General features: G+C 33.4%; 1 protein-coding gene across 1 annotated transcript in view; it reads right to left on the reverse strand.

Annotated features, from left to right (window-relative positions):
- Positions 1 to 16,360, reverse strand: part of LOC127736963 (usherin-like) — a 95,460-nt gene that overhangs the window by 12,850 nt on the left and 66,250 nt on the right. Inside the window, 11 exon segments of the mRNA XM_052247523.1 lie at positions 117 to 340; positions 2,644 to 2,888; positions 5,463 to 5,558; positions 5,899 to 6,098; positions 6,991 to 9,981; positions 10,735 to 10,842; positions 11,304 to 11,502; positions 12,148 to 12,302; positions 12,688 to 12,885; positions 13,172 to 13,375; positions 15,655 to 15,805. Of these exon segments, the coding sequence (XP_052103483.1) occupies positions 117 to 340; positions 2,644 to 2,888; positions 5,463 to 5,558; positions 5,899 to 6,098; positions 6,991 to 9,981; positions 10,735 to 10,842; positions 11,304 to 11,502; positions 12,148 to 12,302; positions 12,688 to 12,885; positions 13,172 to 13,375; positions 15,655 to 15,805 (4,771 nt within the window).

The following is a 16,360-nucleotide window of genomic DNA, read 5'->3' on the forward strand; positions in this document are numbered from 1 at the left end:
GTTTTACTCTCTACCATCCGACAAAATCTTGAATCTGCCCTATAATAATCAATTAAGCAGGAAAGCCATTTTTGCCTGTCCACAATGATTACATTATATCTTAAAGTAATACATACCAGATGATTTGGTTTCTGCTCTGACCCAGGCTATACCTTCAGCCAGCCCTGCAGTATTCTCTACATGGATTTGGAAATCATATGCTGTGTATGGTGTCAGACCAATTATTTCCCTTTGTATAGCCAATCCGTCAAATACAGTATTCACCTCACCAATTACACAAGGAACATTAAGTATTGGCTGAGGTAAAAGTGGACAGGTTCTCCTCTGATACAGTATGAATCTATAAAAACAATTTCAAAGATGCTAAAATGACAGTGACATTTTTTAAAATTTTCACATAATATATATATCTAAATTGTCTTACATTTAAAAATAAGAAGATGTGGTATAATTGTCAATCAGACAACTCTTCAAAAGAGACAAAATGACATAGAAATTTACAACTATAGGTCACCGTACGGCCTTCAAAAATGAGTAAAACTTTACCGCATAGTGAGCTATAAAAGTCCCCAAAATGACAAATGTAAAACAATTCAAACAAGAAAACTAACGGCCTGATTTATGTACAAAATAATGAACGAAAAACAAATATGATATACAGCAACAAACGACAACCACCTAATTACAGGCTCCTGACTTGGGACAGGCACATACAGAATGTGGCAGGGTCAAACTAGTTTGATGGCGCCAAAATCTCTCTTACCTTGGACAGTGGTGTATGACAGTACAAAAGAACAAACTATAAAAATCAGTTGAAAAGGACTTAACTCATCAGATGGATACAAAGCAGAAATACATCTAACAATAAATGTGGATAGTGTCCACATGTGTCCACAGATGATGCCCCCGCTTGCATATCATATAGTTATAAAGGGACATAACTGAAGAACGGTAAAAGTGACGCTACCCAAATTTGAACTTGATCTGAGTTTTGTGGTAATAAGCATTGTTTGTAAGTCTCATAACATTTGGTTGAGGCTAACTTAAGTATAGAACAGAAACTAAAAATTCAGCAATTTTTCTATTTGTAAACACGCATAACTCTAGAATGGTTTTGTATAAGTTTTATAACATTTGGGTAAGCCAAACTAAAGTTAGAGAATGGAAACGAAAAATTCAGCAATTTTTATGTTAATAAAGGGACATAACTTAAGAATGGTGAAAGTGTCGCCATCAAATTTCGTACTTAATCTGTATTATGTAGTAATAAGTATTGTGTATAAGTTTCATAACATTTGGTTAAGGCAAACTAAAGTTAGAAAACGGAAATAAAAAATTTGTACTTGATCTTAGTTTTGTGGTAATGAATATTGTATAAAGGTTTCATAATGTTTGGTTGGGGCAAACTTAAGTTACAGAATGGAAACTAAAAATTTGCAATCTTTCGATTTATAAAGGGGCATAACTCAATAATGGTTAAAGTGACACTACCCAAATTCAACTTGATCTGTGTTTTATCAGTGGAAGTCAAAATTAAACATTATATTGTATAAAGCATTGATTGTAGTTGATTCAAACTATAATCATAGACAAAGAAAGATAACTCCAAATTTAAAAAAATACTTGATATTTAGAAGAAAATCAAAACTTTGCAATTTTTCCATTTATAAAGGGGCATAACTCTAGAACGGTTAAAGTGAAGCCACCAAAATTCAAACTTGAACTGTGTTTTGTGGTAATAAGCATTGTGTATAAGTTTCATAACCTATGGTTGAGGCAAACTTAAGTTAAGAGAACGGAAACTAAAAACTTTGCAATTTTTCCATTTATAAAGGGGCATAACTCTAGAATGGTTATAGTGACGCCACCAAAATTCATATTGATCTGTGTTTTGTGGTAATAAGCATTGTGTATAAATTTCATAACATTTGGTTGAGGCAAACTCAAGTTAAAGAACGGAAACCAATTTTGGGACGTACGGACGGACGTATGTTCGTACGTACAGACGGACAAGGTTAAAACTTAATGCCCCCACCACTACGGCGGGGGCATAAAAACACAGAGTGGATGTGGCAGGGTACTTATACATCCCCACAACAAAAAGACACTAAGTACAGATCTGAGAGTACTCACTGTTACTGACAGCTAGTTCAAAGCCAATAACAACTAATAAAATAATCATGCATATAGGACTAAAACTTCCATCAGTACACATCCAAAATCCAATGGATTTAGTGTAAAGACATCATTAACTGTCAGAGAAAAACATGACCTTGTGCAATGCCAAGAAAAGATCTACATTTTATGGGGTTTCATGATGAGGAAAATTTCTAGGCTTCAGTCACCATTTAAGGTGCATGGCACGACTGATGGAGATTTTGAATGGAAACACTAATATAAGCATGCATTTATAGTTTAAAGTTCCACTTATATTAACCTTCTAATATCCCTGATAGAAATCATAGGATATGTCCTCTCATGCTGCACACTAGTGGCCTGATTATATGAACTAACCACTCCTAAAAACAAATTCTGTACTAACCATATAATTCCTCCATTTACAATTGTAATATAAATCAAGGTAAGCTGTACACATGGTAGCATGTATACTGTCCATACTTATAAACAACATCTTGTACTCACCTTATAATATTTCCATTTGGATTTGTAGGATAAGTCCAGCTAAGTCGTAAACTGGTAGCCTGTGTACTGTCCACTCTGACAGGTGACATCCCTGTTGGTATACTACTTGTTGTCTGTACTGCTATAACTTGACTGACTATACACCCTCCACCTGTACAAGCCTCTGCCTTCATACTGTATAGTGTGTTGGGTTTTAGTGGAACATTTAGTCCTATAGTGTGATGGAGACCAATGCTACTACTGATCTGAAGTGAAGTGGCAAAAATCATTTAATTCAATTCTTGCAGGATAATCTGAAATTATGTCTATATCAACTTATTTTATACATACTGTTATGATACATATATATATTTCCTATGATGTTTCAAAATTTAACTGAAAACTGAGTACATATGTGTTTACATTCTTTAAATGTCAAATGTTTATATGACAAAAAATATTCTATACAAATCCTTGTATCTGAATTTGACCTTATTTAGTTAAAATATCAAGTCTTCCAAGTACAAATGTAGATCCTTACAACAAGTTAATTGTGAATTGCTTTAAAATATCATATTTGTTTGATGCAGAGCTAACTTTCACAATGTGGACTTATGCTTGATATACTTAAAATTTACCTTCAACTTATGAAAAAGGTATATGAGGTGGATTTGATTAAAATATACTTAAGTTATAAATACCAATATATCCAAAGATTTTTACTTTTTATTGCTGTTCTTCATCTTAAAATTTACATTCATTCAACATCATCAAGTTTGTGAAGTCACAACTTACTGGAAAATCAAAATGACCCCTAGCCTTGAGTATTACTCATTTATTCATTCACTGATAACAACTGCAAATTTTCATATACTGTAAATTCAGAAATTATTGTTTGCATTTATAATTGAGATTTTTGAAGAATGAACAACAAGAGTGCACACGCTGAAATGTCTCGCCTTCTTTACTAATCATTGATATTATGTTGATAGTTCTAAATATAAAGCTCTACTACAACTATCACATAAACTTAACATGATCCAAGAAAATGAGGTCAAGGTCATATAAACCAAACAAGAAACATGTACACCTTACAATCATTCAATACACTAAATATAGTTCACCTATTGCATATAGTTTCTAAGATACAGACTTAACCAAGAAAACTAAACATTGACTAATGAACCATGAAAATGAGGTCAAGGTCAGATGAACCATGCCAGGCAGACATGTACAGCTTGCAATCCTTCCATTCAACAAATATAGTTGACCTATTGCTTATAGTAATAGAAAAACAGACCAAAACACAAAACACTTAACACTGAGCTATGAACCGTGAAAATGAGGTCAAGGTCAAATAAAACCGGCCAGACTGACATGTACATCATGAAATATTTCCATACACAAAATATAGTTGACCTATTGCATATAGTATTAGAAAAAAAGACCAAAACTCAAAAATTTAACATTGACCACTGAACCATGAAATTGAGGTCAAGGTCAGAAGACACCTGCCAGCTAGACATGTACACCTTACAATCATTCCATACACCAAATATAGTAGACCTATTGCATACAGTATAAGAAAAACAGACCAAAACACATAAACTTAACTATAACCACTGAACCATGAAAATAAGGTCAATTCAGATGACACCTGCCAGTTGGACATGTACACCTTACAGTCCTTCCATACACCGAATATGCTAGACCTATTGCTTCTAGTATCTGAGATATGGACTTGACCACCAAAACTTAACCCTGTTCACTGATCCATGAAATGAGGTCGAGGTCAAGTGAAAACTGTCTGACGGGCATGAGGACCTTGCAAGGTACGCAGATACCAAATATAGTTATCTGTAGCCGCTGCCGCCAGATCACTATCCTTATGTCGAGCTTTCTGCAGGCTCGACAAAAAGTTAGTTTTTTGCGATTTGAGGAAAAACTACATACAGATACATGTATCAGATATCAGAATGCGAGTTCTTATTATTGCGATACATAAGTAGTCGCATTGTTCGCATTAATGAAAACCTCCCAATAATTTCCGAATTGACAGTATTTATTTAAAGCTAATTATTACACATATATTGATGAAGTATACTCTAATCTTCCTCATTTCACTTAAGATTAAAACAGGTTGTATATATAGAGAATATCATATGGCTTTTTATGCCCCCCTAGGGGCATTATGTTTTTCGGTCCGTGCATCCATTCGTCTGTCTGTCCGTTCGTCCGTCTGTCCCGCTTCAGGTTAAAGTTTTTGGTCAAGGAATTTTTTGATGAAGTTGAAGTCCAATCAACTTGAAACTTAGTACCGGTACACATGTTCCCTATGATATGATCTTTCTAATTTTAATGCCAAATTAGAGTTTTGACCCCAATTTCACAGTCCACTGAACACAGAAAATGCGTCTGTTCCGCTCCCGCCTAAAGTTTTTGGTCAAGGTAGATTTTGATGAAGTTGAAGTCCAATCAACCTGAAACTTAGTACAGATGTTCCCTATGATATGATCTTTCTAATTTTAATGCCAAATTAGAGTTTTGACCCCAATTTCACGGTCAACTGAACATAGAAAATGATAGTGCGAGTGGGCATCTGTGTACTATGGACACATTCTTGTTCAATATCACATCAGGTGTGTGATATTGAAAAAGCAAGATCATATACTCTTTATCGATGATGTTACGTCATACAGATTAGAAGTTTGTTAAAGCCTTTTCAATCGTGACTAATATCAATATCATCACGGATGGCTGATACAGCTCGATTGTCATTGATTGTATTACACATACAATTTACTTGTATCTAATACTAAGAATATAATAATTATACTAACCACAGTATTATTAACAATCACACTATATTTTCTGATGACACCATTTTTAACTGTTGGTTCTGTTAATGTAACTGCTATTGTTGTCGATGTTTTACTCTGGAAAATATGCAAGATGGAATGTGAAAAAAAGAATGGCAATAAATATATTCTATGCATCCATCTATTTTGTCAAAGATGCAATCAAATCCTCTGTTTCCTAGTATAAGCCGTTAACAAATGTGTCTTTTAAGCAGATTTGTACTGTGCAACATGACAAGTACAGTGAGTGGAGCAGAAACTGCTCATCTTTCTTATGCAGCTTACTTTATCTCAAAATTAGTGTCATCATAAATTTTAAAGATAAACATGAACATGAGGACTAGGTTATCAGATATTTCTGTAGAAACTGTAAATCGAAGCTGTAGGAAATTTATGAAATTATTCTACATAGACTTACATCTACTATTGGAGGTGACATAAACTCTGGTGTTGATTCTTTAGTCAGTACTGTCTGCCAGAAACTTTCTGCCTTTCCAGCTCTGTTTCCTGATATTACCATGTACTGGTACTCAGTGTAAGGTTTGATCCTACTGTCTGTATCTACATATTGTAACTGGGTTCCATTGTACACCAATGTCAATCCACTGTATGAGGTACCTATAATAATGATTGAAGAAACTATTCACATTATATATTTAGCACATTTTTTAACATATGTGTATATATTCATAACAAAATGAGTATTGTCTTGATGTTCAACTACCAGGGTACGTAAGAATTTTAAAGGAGAAGGCAGTACTGTGATCTATAGTTGTTAACATATATGTCATTTGGACTCTGGTAGATAGTTGTCTATTTTGCGATCATACCACATCTTCGTATTTCTATAACTTTTAAACATGATGGGCACCTTGTTCAAATAATCACCTTTCTTATACAGAAGTGAAGTTATTAAAATAAAAGAAGAATGTGTGTGAGCATACAAATGCCCCCACTTAAACTTTGAAATTTTCCATATTAAAAAGGGGCATTACTCTAGAACGATAGATGACTCGCTGCCTAAATTCGAACTATGTCTGCGTGTTATAGTTTTTAGCATTGTGTATGAGTTTCATAAAATTTGGGTGAGGCAAAAAACAAAATGGGAGGACCATCAAGGGTAACACGGAATGCCCCTGTTGCCAATGGCTGGGGCATAAAAACTTGAATTTCTTATGAGTAAATTGAGAAGTGGGTACAAAATGTATATATCAATGACACAAATATTCTTTGACAGTAGACAAGTGTTTCTAAATATATTAAAATCAGATTGTCTACATTGTTATACATTTTAATAATAAAACATGTATCAAGAAAAATATTACAAAAGATTTAAGTAAAACAAGGATACCAAATGGTGTGAAATTCAACCCCCCAAATTTGACTACTATAGCTCACTTACTACAAACAACACCAGAGATGAACTTAAAATTTAGCATGAAGTTTCCTAAGAATAAGTCATGGTGAAGAGATAAAATTATTGGGTAGAATAAACTTAGTTATACAATACCTATTTCCTCTTGAGTAACCATCCTTCTATGCAGTTCGTAATGTATTATATATCCATTAGGTTTGATTGGACTAGTCCATGATATCTGGACTCCAGAATGAGCACCATTTACATCAGCTAGTGGCAGTAATGTTGGTGAACCTTGCTCCTCTGGTCTGGACTCCAATGTTCTGACTGTGGATTCTGAACTGAGTTCACATCCCTTGTCTGTGCAAGCCTGAATTCTAAAGGAATAATCTGTCCAAAAGTTTAGTCCAGCAACTACAAATGTAAAAACTGTTGGAGATCCAGAAAACACAAGTTTGTTTGATTGATATAGTGTGTAATTTACTATTGGTCCATTTGGAAAAGTAGGTGGCTGCCATGTTGCTTGAACTGTTGTAGAGGTCAAAGGTTGAAGGTTTGGAGGGGAAAGCCCACTTGGTGAAGCAGAATATGTTTTAGCAGACACAGACAAGCTTTCAACACTTCCTTTATTGTTTCTTGCTATGACAACATATGTATATAAAGTTCCAGGAATGAGATCATAATCTATGTAACTGGTTTTCAAAATCCCAGAGACAGAGAGAGTTTCAGTATAAACTAATCTCTCATCTCTTCTTACATCATATGAGTTTATAATCCCATTAGGATAAGTAGGTGTTTGCCACATTATTTCTATTGACCTCGAACTCATAACACTTAATATTGGTAATGGCATTTCCATGGGAACATCATCATCTGGTCGACCTTTAACCTTACCACTGTCTGTACATCCACCACTGGTGCAGGCACTCAGGTGAAAAGTATACTCCTGATATGGAATTAGATTAGTTTTTACAAAAGATAACATGGCACCATTATAAATTTCTGAATCATCCATAAATAATTGGTATTTGGTTACAATACCATTTGAAAGGGATGGAACAGTCCATGAAATGTTCAGTGTCGTTGAACTTAATATAGTAATACTTGGAGGCTCCATTTGTGTCGGGGCTGATTCCAGTGTACGGACAACTGTTGGATAACTATCTGTGCATCCTCCTGCAGTACAAACAGATACTTTATAGCTGTACCATGTGTATGCCACAAGATTAAAGTCTGTGTATTCCATTGGATCACTGGTGGTAAAAGTCAGAGGAATAGTATTATTTCTTTGTATATTATAACTCTTGACAATTCCATTTGGTTTTTCTGGAAATGTCCATTGTACAAAAAGACTATGTATATCATCTGTAATGTGGGTCACTGTTGGTGGATGGACTCCCTCTGGAGCCTCTTGAGATGTAAATACTGATTGCCAGCTACTGACCACAGAACCTTTAGAATTACTTGCCTTAACACTGTATAAAAATTCTGTAAATGGCAAAAGTCCTGTGTCAGTGTATGAATAACTATCTAAACTTGTATTCATAGTTTTATAAACTATAATTGGATCAGAAAAACTTCTTTTCTTTCCAATCTTAAATTGTCTGACAACTTCATACATGATAATTTTTCCATTTGGATTAACTGGTGTTGTCCATGTTATGGTGACTACTGTAGAATTAGTGAAACCAATGGTCGGACTTGGCTGGTTGGAAGGTTGTATTTCAGCAGTTATTATACTATGAGCATTACCCTCAGAACAACCAGATAATGTACAGGCCACAAGACTGACAAAGTACTGAGTAAATGGCTGCAGACGACGAAACTCATATTCCCTGTTCAAACCTTGATAAAGTGGAATTGGAGACCCATCCTCATATATTCTGTATTCTGTTATAATACCATTTGGAAGGGTAGGAGGGTTCCATCTTAATATTACAGATGTCCCAGTATCAATCTTTTCAACAGAAAATTTTGGTAATCCTGACGGTGAAGACTGCCAAGTTTGGACAATAACAGGCACTGTAGAAACATTTCCCAATCTATTGTATGCTGTGAGTTGAACCTCATAGTTAGAGAATGGCTCAAGTCCACTTACACTTGTACTCAGAACGTTTGGTTTAACTGCCACTGACTTTGTCATCAATATGGCAGAAGGGTCAGTAAGAATTTTTCTGAAAGTTATCCTATACATAGTAATTACACCATTTGGTGATTGTGGAGGCTGCCATATAATATGAAAAGCAAATGGGCCACTTGAGTTGACATATGGTTGTAAAAGATTAGTCGGTACAGATTCCAATGTTCTGACAGTAGACCATGGGCTTGCTATATCTCCAATAAGATTACTGGCAACAACTTTGTACTGATACTGAGTATATGGTTTTAGATCATTGCCTGCATGATCAACTGTGGTAACTTCACCAAGAACACGATTTATCAATAGCTCATTATCAGATCCAAGCTGACGGTAGTATATCATATATTGTGTTATTTTTCCATTAGGATTTAGTGGAGGTTCCCAAGAAACTGTTACTGATTTTGGTCCTTTTGGAACAACAACTGGTGCATTCATTGCTTCTGGTAAAGATTCTAAAGTTCTAATGTATTCTGGCTGTCCAAGGCCACATCTGTTTATAAATCCTTTGACACAACCCTTCACTCTAACTTCATATTGAGTATACGGTTTCAGACCTGTAATAACAACAGATAAATCATTTCCAACTCCTTTATTTATTTCATTATCTCTACCAGCATCTAATACAACCCCGTACTGATCAATAAATCCGCCTGTAAAATCCACCATATACCATTCTACGTAGATTTCAGTTGCACTTAAAACCGTTAAGTTTTTTGGTTCTGGTATGTAGGGTAATGATTGATCTGGCATCGTCACAGATAATGGAGTACTGCTTGTATTTCCAGCATTTGTCCCTGTGATCAGATAATACTTGTATGTTTCTCCTTGGGTCAAACCATTTTCCACTGTCTCCAGTTTCATACCCATAAATAAGTAGCCTAAACCTTTAGACCAGAGACGCATTATTGAGAAGAATAAGATTTCTCCGTTAGGTTGAGTTGGTGAATTCCAAAACAGCAATATTGATGTTGATGAGAGGAAAACAACCCTAGGAGGATCAACACCTAGAAAAAATAAACATACAAGTTCATAGTTCATTGAATAAAATGTTGTATCTGTGAGTCCAAGAATATTTATGAGAAAAAATCTTTTAATGTTGGATAAAATAATCAGTATAATATATGTAGTGGTTGTAGTTTGTTGCTGTCTTTCATAACTGTTCATGTTTTTCTGTTTTTGTATAAATTAGGCAGTTAGTTTTCTCTTTTGAATTGTTTTACTTGTAGTCATCCAGGTGCCTTTTATAGCTTATTATATGGTATGGTTTTTGCTCATTGCTGAAAAATGTACAGTATCCTGCAGTTGTTTATTCTCTTGTCCTTTGGTCTTTGCTGGAGTGTAGTCTCGTTGAGAACCTTAATCTTATATAGATCTGTTAGAATTACTTAAAATGATCTCATTTTTTTTCCCCTGTGCATAAAGTTGATAAAGTCATATGGACAATAGATAATAATAAATTAAATTTTTCTAGAAATATCTGTTGACCATTTTTAAGGTCTGCTCGTGTTTTTTTTATAAAATGTTAGTGTGGAAAGAAAATGAAGGAGTCTTCTTATATTTTCTAATTTAGCTATACATCTGAAGTAATTTGTCTGTTTCTAATTTGTAAATCATAATTTACACTTAAAATGTTTTCCTAAATAAGTATATTGCACTCCCCACAATAAAATTCTTCTTTCTTTTTTTAAATATGATTTAAGAGGGAATCATATATAAAAAAAAAATCATGTGACCTGGGGTTGTTCAATGTATCTTACCAACAGGTAAATCGGCCAGAGTTTTGACTATAATATTAGAACTATTAGTACATCCTCCATTGGTACACACTTGTAATAAAATGCTATAATCTGTATAGGGTTTCAATCCTGTATAAAGGAAATAATAAGAAGTCATTGACAGTAGTTTAAAAGTAAGTAACATTGTAGTATTGAAAGTAACCATGAAGACTTTCAAATAAGATTTTATCATTTTAAAGTAGAGAAATCATGCTGGATTAAGGTATTGGATCTGTTTGTTTATGATGTGTTAAGGTATTGGAACTGTTTGTTAATGCTGAATTAAGGTATTGGATCTGTTTGTTAATGCTGAGCTAAGGTATTGGATCTGGTTGTTGATGCTGAGTTAAGGTATTGGATCTGTTTGTTAATGCTGAGTTAATGTATTGGATCTTTTTTTTAATGCTGAGTTAAGGTATTGAATAAGTTTGTTAATGCTGTGTTAAGGTATTGGATCTGGTTGCTAATGCCGAGTTAAGGTATTGGATCTGGTTGTCAAATCATTTTCCTGATCAAACTTCCTATGTTCAGAATCTAAACATATTACTCACCTGTCAAAGTCTGTTTAAACATCAATGTTTGGTATGATTTAAAAGTTCCATCAGAGAATACAAATAATGTATAGCTTTTGACAATGCCATTTGGTTTAATTGGTGGAGACCATATTAACCTCATTGCTGTGGAGGTCACATCTGATGCCAACACTGATTCTACACCTTCTGGCTGCCCTTCTGCTGTGGCGACTGTTACCTAGGCAACAAAAATAAGACATTAGGTTGGTGGTCCTTAATGACCTTCACTTATGCAGATATGGTAAGTGGTCCTTTGATTTTTCCTTCAGTAATGGAAACTGCAAAGGTGAGACCTTTTCTGATTGCAGTGGTATCAATTCAATATTTTCTCAAATTTTCCTGAATTTCATCAATATGTGGTCATCTCCCAAGTTCCCACTATTTCAAATTCAAAAACAAAAATCAAACTTATCAAACAATATAAAATAGCTAAACAATAATTCTAGGACATTAATGTATATAAAAAGATAAACAAAAGTAACATAGGAATTGCAATAATATACATATGTACAAAAAACATAATAGCACTATTATATAATTTACACAACTAAGATACAGTGCAAAGAATCTTCTTTTTATTCACTTTTTGGGATGACAATAGTAATACAAAATAATAAAAAATCTCCAAAAGGTTATATACACAGCTGTATGTAATCAATTTCACAAGTAAAACTCCACAAAAGATTGTACTTAACCACTTTCGTCATTCCCATAGTGGTTGTTTATTCATAGGCATGAATATAATGTATAATGTTTTACAAGGAAATCTTTATCAACTGTCAAAGTCCTAAATTAAAGTAAATGTGGTAATAATTTGCTGTACCTGTGGACTATCTGTACATCCTGCTTTAGTACATGCTGTCAAAACATATACATAGGACTGGTATGGTAAGATGGCTGCATCATCTGTATACTGCTGAGTCATTCCACGGTATAACTCTACACCATCTCTTGTCAGGACAAATCTAATAATATCACCTAGAATTATAATAACAACCAATTTCTAAGATGAGGTAAATACATTGAAACTAGTATGTAGACAGAAAATATTCTTGATAATTATGATGGACACTATAGAGAATTTTCTTTCAATGTTGGTAAATTTTCAAGATTAAAACAAAAATTCTCCTCCATATCAATATGCACTGTATTTCTGTAAAGGTCAACATAATAAAACAAATATCCTAAATTCTCACCCACTCTCTGATTTTTTTCAGAGCCCCAAACAAATTATTGTGATCAAGCTATTTCCCAATTTAAAAATAAAGGTTGGTTGAGAATCAAAGGTTTTTTTTATAATGGCCTAAACCAATTAGGTATTATGTTAGAAAATAAGACAAAAATGAAAGCATTTCTATCTCACCATTTGGTTTAAAAGGTATGTCCCAAGACAATCCAATAACATATAGTTGTGATGAATCTGTGTTTGTAGCAGGTGGCAGCACTTGTTCTGGAGGGGCTTCCTGTGTTATGATGAATGTAAATGGACTAGTAGTCTCTCCTGCACTATTTACTACACTCACAGCATACTGGTACATTGAATATGGCTGTAATTCAGTATCTGTTGAAAACAATGACAAGCTTACATTTGGAATTTTAATTTATATAAGTCATTAAACAATTTTTAGCATACTTTATAAACATAACTTTAAAAATATTTAAAGTACATCCCTTCTTTAATATGCATACTGAAATATTACTTTTATTTTCATAGACATTCTGTTGAAAGTTACCACAAAGCAGTTAAATAGTCATATTCATTATATTGTCATGGAAATAAATACACATAGAAAAACAAAGTCTATATGTATACATCACATACAGTTATCAAAAAAGTAATATTTTACCTGTATAACTAAAATCCATTCCAGAATAAAGTATTTCTTCATCAACAACACAGTTTTTAGTAGGATCTGGCAAGGGAGGTAATTCGATATCATCATGGTAACCAATGACAGCACCACATTTGTCAGTGGTTTTCTGAAAATCACATCTGTCACAGTATGCTGTAGCTGACTGTGCTATAGGACATATGTTACCTACTCCACATCCTACAAAATTGTTTATATTTAAGTATTTCACCCAAAGGCATAAGAACATATAAATAGAGGAAGTGCATTTATTTGAACATTTTTTGTAATAGCACTAAATACAGGGGCGTAGCTACCCGGAGGCACGGCAGCACGTGCATCCATGTCGTTTTCACAAAAAAAAAACAGAGAGAGAGAGAGAGAGCTAGAGTGAGGAACAAAGTTAACATATAGGAATTGGTCTTTCTATGTATGCATTTTAAAAACTACACAAAGAATAAAAGCAAGAGGAATACACATGCAGCGGAATTTTTAATCCTGTAAGACATGTATGTGCACGATAAATACATACAACTGGTGTAAACTTAGAGGAACTTTTTATATTACGGGCATTGTTTAGAAAATACCAGCTACATAGTTGTTGGTACCACAACCATACCGTATACTCGCTTTGAGTGCAAAAAAAACAAAACATAATCCCTTTAGGGTTAACAAAAAAACTTGAAAATTATTATTTTCCACTTCGCCCCAAAGCACACCTCTTACTAGAATGAAGACTCTTCAACTAGTATCGATCCGGGAATAATGACTGTTACCTTGTGAACTAGTTCAATATTGACTAAGTATGTAGGTCTTGACAACACGAATAGTTCATTTTCACATCACGTCAACGTATCTCGTCCTATTTTTGCTATCGGACATTAATAACAATTCAATCAATCAATAGTTTCCGTATACTAGTAGATGATAAGTTGGAACTGCTGTTATTATAAAAAAAAAAGTACACATTTTCCAGAACATGTTTTACATTTTTATTTTTATACAAAAAAAATCTTTAATATAGATTCGATAATTCGAAGTCGTTTCTGTATGGGCCGGCTATACGAATGGTTGATTGTAAAACCATTTAAATAAATTGTTAATTCTAACTCGTTTTACTGGACTATTAGGTCATTCAATTTTAAAAAAGAACTGTCTGTCCGAGTAGGACACTAAACTGCTGATTCTTGTTCGAAAGATACACCAAACTTTTATTACAAGTATCTTCACTGTTATCATCTAGATATTGCCATACAACTGGTCGAATGCATATGCATTTGTTAATTAGCTGACTAATTAAAAACGCAGATCGTGAAAAAGATCGTGATCAAAGTACCATTTACTCTGAAAAAGTTCATTAATTTCAACTTCGAATATTCCTAACTACGCAAAATTCGAAATTCCCATCTCTCTCTTGTAGAGTTTACCCACAAAATTTTAAATCATCTAAATACATATGTTAAGCAAAATATATGAGAATGTGTCCACCAAGTATTGGGTATCCATTATGTTTATGCTAACAGAAACTCCAAATATAGTATTGTGTTTATGTTTATTGTTTGTTTTTTTTAAATCTACTTTGCTCAATACAAATACTAGCATATGGAACAAATCTCCGTGATTTTAAAAGCTTTCACGTACAAAAAACGCAAGCGACAATGTTAAGTCTTCATTCGACTCGAAGTTGAACAAATAGTTGACCATAAAATCACAACAAAAATTTCCAAGTTTTATTTCGGTTGTGATTGTTTTGAAACGCTATATATTTGCGGAGCTTCCAGGGGTCTTAGCCACCCTACCAAGGCTTTGCCCTGGACCTACTGGGGGCATTAGGCGGCCCCCAGACCCCTCGCCCTTTAGTTTGTGATTCCACTTTATTAAGAAGGTAGCTACGCCCCTGAAATATAAATTACAATAGTGTACTCTTAACAAGATTTTTACTGTAATTTTCTGTTTATAAAAAATTATATCAACTTGCAAAATAATTTGACAGTTCTGACTCAATTCATGGACAAATTAATCTGAGAGGGTTTAAAATACAGCATGACAGCTTCTGTATTCTTAAAATTTAACATTTTTACACTGGAGCAAATATTTGCTTTACACCAGAAATCAGACCTTTTGTCCTTATTCATCAAATTTCATTCATTAAAATGCAAAAAATAAATTGGAAAGGAGCAGAGAAGGCATTTTTTTAAATTACAAATAACTAAAATCAAAGGGAGATAATTTTTTTCTTGGACCCTCTTATCTGACAAACTCAGTTACTACACATTAATATTTAAAAAAATATATGGTGTACATGAAAACTGAATACATTTAATTAAATAAAAATAATGTGAATTTGTAGTATGGTTTCTTTGCAACTGAAAATATGAAATACTGAATAATTTGTCTGATTATAAAATATGCTAAAGTTGTTCCATTTTGTCTTTATCAAACTGTTAATTCAATGTAAAGAAACTATCATGTAAACATACCATTTTGATCCTGTGAAATATCTGCACACACATGGGTCTGAGGATTATATGCACCATGATTACAGCAACTTAACGTCTTAGAGATCTTTTCTAGTCCACAACATTTCACATTATCATTATCTTTACTGCTTTCATCAGGGTAAATGTGAACCTAAAATAAAATAACATAAAATATCAAATTCACAAAATAGTTTGAAAAGTTGATAAAGACCAGAAAAAATAATATATTCCTTACTATCCAAAACAGGGCATAAAATATTTGTTTATATTCAAAACAAATTTATTTATCACAGGTGACATTTGAAAAACTGAATATCTGTAAAAAAAAAAAAAAAAAAGGCACAAGCATTCTAAGGGCTTAAAAGAGGACAATTTTGTACTGCATTTTATAAAATTGTTATACAATTATTTTGGAAGTCAAGTTCAAAATGGCACAAAATTATGACAAAATATGTAAAAAGAAAACAATCAACTGAAACTCTCAAAATTTTTTTTTTCTGTGGACAAATTTTAAGAATATTCACATTTACACTAATCCAATACATACCTATCTTAATTAAAAAAGAAATGAATGGATTATATAAAAAAGAAGATGTGGTATGATTGCCAATGAGACAACTCTCCACAAGCGACCAAATGACACAGAAATTAACAACTATAGGTCACTGTATGGCCTTCAACAATGAGCAAAGCCCATACCGCACAG

The sequence above is a fragment of the Mytilus californianus genome, unplaced genomic scaffold (assembly GCF_021869535.1).
Source record: "Mytilus californianus isolate M0D057914Y unplaced genomic scaffold, xbMytCali1.0.p SCAF_4, whole genome shotgun sequence".
Classification (NCBI taxonomy): Eukaryota; Metazoa; Mollusca; class Bivalvia; order Mytilida; family Mytilidae; genus Mytilus; species Mytilus californianus.